Below are 5408 nucleotides of genomic sequence, written 5' to 3' on the forward strand. Positions count from 1 at the left end.
CCTGATGATGAGGGTTTCGTTATAGCAAAGGTAAACGGTGTTTACTTTTGTAGCTGCTACTGTCCTCCCAGGTGGAGTATAGTGCAGTTTACTAGGGTAGTAGATATTCTTGCAGCAAAACTAACTGGCTTAAAACCGTTAGTTGTAGCAGGCGACTTCAATGCGTGGGCAGTGGACTGGGGATCCCGGTCCACAAACGCCAGAGGTCATACCCTGCTAGAGTCGCTAGCGGTATTGAACGTAGTCCTGCTGAATGAAGGCCAAGTGCCAACGTTCAGGGGACCGAACGGTGATTCATGCATCGATGTGACCTTCTGTACCGGAGGCTCGACGGTGGAGCTAGAATGGGAGGTTCATGAGGGCATACCTCCAGCGATCATCAGGAAATTCGTTTTTATGATCCGGTATACCCCGTAGCAACCACAAGGCGAATCGGCAAAGCCGATCTAGGATGGCGCACCTCGCAGTTTAACCCAGAACTCTTGGAGGAATCACTACGATGGGAGACGCGAACAACGGGATTAAGTGGCGACGAGTTAATCGATGTACTAACCCGTGCATGCGATGTGACGATGCCTAGGAGGACCAAACCTCCCGGAAACCGGCAACCTGTGTACTGGTGGACTGACACAATTGCAGACCTTCGTAGAACCTGTCTTCGAGCAAAGAGAAGGCTGCGACGTGCCAGAACAGACGCTGATAAGGTCGAGAGACGCAGGGTGTTCCAGACAGCGAGCAGAGCTCTGAACTACGAGATCAAATGTAGTAAGAGAGCCTGCTTCGAGCGGCTGTGCAGGATGGCAAACGACAATCCATGGGGAGATGCATACAGGATGGTGATGGCTAGGACCAATACCACGCCACCTGAGAAATCTCCGGGATGTTGGCCAAAATAGTCGACAGGTTGTTTCCGAGGCATGAATCATCGAACTGGCCCGCTACACCGTACGAGTAACTTGACGTGGTACCGCTAGTGACTAACGAAGAGCTTATCGTAGCCGCAAGAAAACTTAAGCTCAATAAGGCGCCAGGCCCGGATGGTATTCCAAACCTGGCCCTTGAACACGCCATTCTTGCCAATCCAGATATGTTCAGGAGCTGCCTCCAGAGATGCATGGATGAAAGAAACTTCCCAGATCGATGGAAACGGCAGAAATTGGTGCTATTACCGAAGCCTGGCAAACAGCCGGGGGATCCTTCGGCATACAGACCAATTTGCCTACTCGACACAACAGGGAAGCTGCTAGAGAGGATCATTCTGAATAGATTGTCGGCTTATACAGAGTGTGCTGGTGGCTTATCGAGCAACCAGTATGGCTTCCGTAAGGGCCGTTCTACCATCGAAGCAATTCGAGCGGTAACGGATTCGGCCAAGATAGCGAGAGGTTTAAACAGAAAAGGTATTAGGTACTGCGCGTTGATTACACTTGATGTAAAAACGCGTTTAACAATGCTAGCTGGGCAGCAATAGCTGACTCCCTGCACCGATTGAGAGTTCCGAATTACCTGTGCAGGATACTGAAAAGTTATTTTCAGAATAGGGTGCTGATATACGACACGGATGCTGGTCAAAAGTCGCTCGTAGTGTCTGCGGGTGTTCCACAGGGATCGATCCTCGGACCGGTTCTGTGGAATATTATGTACGACGGAGTATTACGCCTAAGTATCCCGACCGGTGTCAAAATAGAAGGCTTCGCAGATGACGTAATGCTAGATGTAACAGGAGACACTCCCGACGAAGTCAAAATGAAGGCTTCATACGCGATTGGCAGAGTGGAAGAATGGCTCAACTCGAGGCGGTTGTCCCTTGCACATCACAAGACGGAAGTCGTGGTAGTGCATAACCGTCATGGGTTGCAACAGGCGAGAATAAGAGTAGGGACCTGCACAGTTAACTCCGTGAGGTCTCTCAAGCATCTGGGCGTGATGATCGATGATAAGCTCAATTTTACGAGCCACGTCGATTATGCATGTCAGCGGGCTTCATTGGCGATAAAATCTTTATCACGAATGATGTCCAACAGATCGGCGGTGCATAGTCAAGTGCGTAGGCTGATAGCTGGCGTAGCATTGTCTATATTCCGTTATGGCGTGCCGGCATGGGCCGTAGCACTAAAAGCCGAGTACAATGTAAAGAAATTGATCAGAGTACACCGGCTGATGTGTTTACGTGTCGCGAGCGCATATCGCACCATATCATATGAGGCGGTGTGCGTTATAGCTAGAATGATGCCGATCGACATACTCTTAGAGGAGGATGTGGAGTGCTACAACGAAAGGGACTCGGTGCAAGTGCGACGTGTCAAGAGAGCAGCTTCGTTGCTTAAATGGCAAAGAGCATGGGACACCGCAGTCAAAGGTCGTTGGACCCACAGACTGATTCCAGATGTGTCCAACTGGGTTGATAGGAAGCATGGTCAAGTCAACTTCCACCTAACACAGGTGTTGTCTGAACATGGCTGCTTTAAGAAATTCCTACACAGGTTTGGCTTCGCAGATTCTGCGGAGTGTCCTGAATGTGTAGGTGAGGTAGAATCGGCAGAGCATGTGATGTTCGCATGCCCGCGATTCGAGATAGAACGCAATGCCATGCTGCTTATTAGTGGTATGGATACAACCCCAGACAACCTCGTCGAGAGGATGTGCCGGGAGGAAGCTATATGGTGAACACAGCATCTCGACAGATTATGTCGAAACTGCAGCGGTGGTGGCGTCTTGAACAAAACCAACGTGTGCAGTAAGGGCACCTGTGATGCAGTGAACACTTTGCTCATCCCGACAACCAACATGTCGTGGGTGGGCTGCGGGGACCTCAGTATGTAGATATAGAAGTCATTGCGGTTCACGCGCGGTGGTTGTTGTCGGGGTGCTCGTCTCCAACGTGAGATTATGATACGGACCGTTAGGTTACTATCATAGCTTGCGATCGACGGGTGGTGAGGTAGCCACCCTTGAAGTCGATGTTGTGTGTATTGACGTCAAGTGCGTTAGCATAGGCGTGAGCGTTCTCAATAGTCCCCCCCTGATGTATTGCTTAATTGCGGGCCGGGGGTACGGACTGGCGAAAGGGTTTTGGTTTTAGTGGGTCGGGTAAGAGTTACATGACATACCCATCCCCACACTACCTGAGTACCTCCTCAGGTGTCTGGTTGCAGATTTCCGTTTACCCTTGCTCAAGAAAAAAAAAAAAAAAAATGACAGACATTTGTTCAGCTCGTCGAGTTGCTTATGAATAGAAATGAAAATATGCAAATATGCTTCAGAACAAAAATATATTTTGAATTCTAAAACCCCTTTTGAAAATCATAATTTTTTTATCTCATTTTTTTATTATAATGTAACGGTTACAGTAATCTCCCGTGCTCCTGTTGTAACATTTTTCCTTGTAGAAGCCACATCATCCATTTTACTTTGAAGACTCTCGATCTGCACCAGCAGCTTATCAATATTCGTCTGTTGAGTAAGGAGTTTGCTCGCTGTCTCTTTGAGCTGCTCTGCCTGTTGTGTTATCACGCTGTTCAGTGTTTCAATTCGCTTGGTCTGCTTTTCCTCTGCATCCAGTATATCATTTATTTGCTTCTGGAGTTGATCGTTACCGTCAAACTTGAACGTATAGTTGCGATCATCCCTCATGTTGAGCTTCCGGTAAGTTGATGAGCTCAGTTGAACGCCTTTCGAGCAGTCTTGTGGTGAAATTTTGAAGATTTTGGATTTTTCCCATTGCTTCAAATTTGAAACAAATTCTGCACGCCAGCGACAGTCGAATGCATTATTATTGTCAGTATATCGTTCAATGGATGAAAAGGCATCTTCATTAAAACCTTTCGTAAATGTTAAACTGTTGTTTGGAATAGATAAAGTCCGTAGTCGTGGAACGATCCATCCAGTAAATTCAATCTCAGTCAAGAAATTATTACTTAAATCCAAAAATTCCAGATGGCTGAGTTCAAACAGTTCATACGGAATAACATAATAGATTCTGTTGTTCGCTAAATCTATATGTGAAACATTCTCTAATTTACTAACTTGCTCAAAATCAACAGACTCTATTTTATTATTGGATAGTGTCAGAATCATCAGCGATTTAAGAAATTCAATATTTTTTGGAATGCCAAGTAGTTCGTTACCGGTTATCACCATTCTTTCCAGATCTGTGTTAATACCTTCGCCTATGATGATTTCGAATGTCTTACTGTTACTAGCAATCAGTTCCAGAAGCTCATGTTTCAGGTAAATTTTGCCGATATCTCCGTTAGTAATCGTTAGATTGCTGACCCACTTCATTCGTTGCACTACCTCCGCAGAAAGGGAATCCATTTCCGCGTGTTGCAGTTCAATTTTCGAATAGGCAGGAAACTTAAGAGAACCCAAATCAGAGGAATTGAGTTGTAAATTTTTAATGATACATAGTGAAAGTTGATTAGAAATGCAATTGAGTGACCAAACCAGATGGATATTTGAAATGGCACTGAAAAAAAGAACATAAATAATATACAAATACCAAAGATGCACTTGTCTAATACTTACCAAAGAACACCAAAGACCAACCTGAGAAGCCACACAACAGAATGATTCATCTTCAGCGCCAGAGAAGTACTGACAGTCCGCGCGCAGAGTGATTTCGCAGAATGTTGTTATTACGTTCGTCAGGATTGTTTATTTTTCTTAATGAGACAATTTGTTCTGAAGAGTTATAAGTTCCGCTTCTTCTGCATCGCAAGAAAAAAAAAATTCTTTTTATTTGTATTAGATACCAATATTGTTTGCGCCGGCCCAGGTATTTTTGGATAACGTAACCGACATGAATGAATTAACAACAACTAACTTTATTGTCTACCTCAAATGATCTTATACAGTACAATTGTGAACAATTTATTCTACTTGATCCTATTATCTCACGACAATCTTGTCTGCACCCGCCTTACGCTTAGTTTCCGCCTCTATCTTTTTTTAGAACATGCAAAACTTCTCCAACAACCACGGCTGTATAACCGTTTCTTTAATTTTAGTAATTGTAATTCGCAATTATTTTTTTTACAGTATACAATAAGCAAATTCACAATACTGCAACTTGTAATTCCAACCGAGGTTATTAACATTTGATGGGCACAACTCTGGCCGTTTTTGCCACTATTTGAACTTTGGTCCCATTTTCTGTAACGCATCAGAACCATCCACAAATGGGTGCAATTGAGTGTCGAAAGCTAAAGCAGCTAATCAGAGAAACCGGTACAATTAAATTGTAACTAATCAGATTTATTTGTTAGGTATCTACAATTTATTCTGCTCCCCGGAACTCAAATCGCGCAAAGCATCACCATTCATCTTAGGGATGAATGACCTTCTGGGTTATTATCTCTCGAAAACAAACCAGCAGCGCAAAGCATCAGTATCGCTATATTCGTTGG

General features: G+C 44.6%; 1 protein-coding gene across 1 annotated transcript; it reads right to left on the reverse strand.

Annotated features, from left to right (window-relative positions):
- Nucleotides 1–3300: 3300 nt before the first annotated feature.
- On the reverse strand, nucleotides 3301–4576 carry LOC134223934 (uncharacterized). Its single transcript, XM_062703161.1, has 2 exons — nucleotides 4528–4576; nucleotides 3301–4468 (listed from the first exon to the last, which is right to left on the reverse strand). The coding sequence occupies exon 2, from the start codon at nucleotides 4315–4317 to the stop codon at nucleotides 3331–3333; it is 987 nt and encodes a 328-aa protein (XP_062559145.1). The 5' UTR covers nucleotides 4318–4468; nucleotides 4528–4576; the 3' UTR covers nucleotides 3301–3330.
- Nucleotides 4577–5408: the final 832 nt, after the last annotated feature.

Source organism: Armigeres subalbatus, chromosome 3, assembly GCF_024139115.2.
Source record: "Armigeres subalbatus isolate Guangzhou_Male chromosome 3, GZ_Asu_2, whole genome shotgun sequence".
Taxonomy (NCBI): domain Eukaryota; kingdom Metazoa; phylum Arthropoda; class Insecta; order Diptera; family Culicidae; genus Armigeres; species Armigeres subalbatus.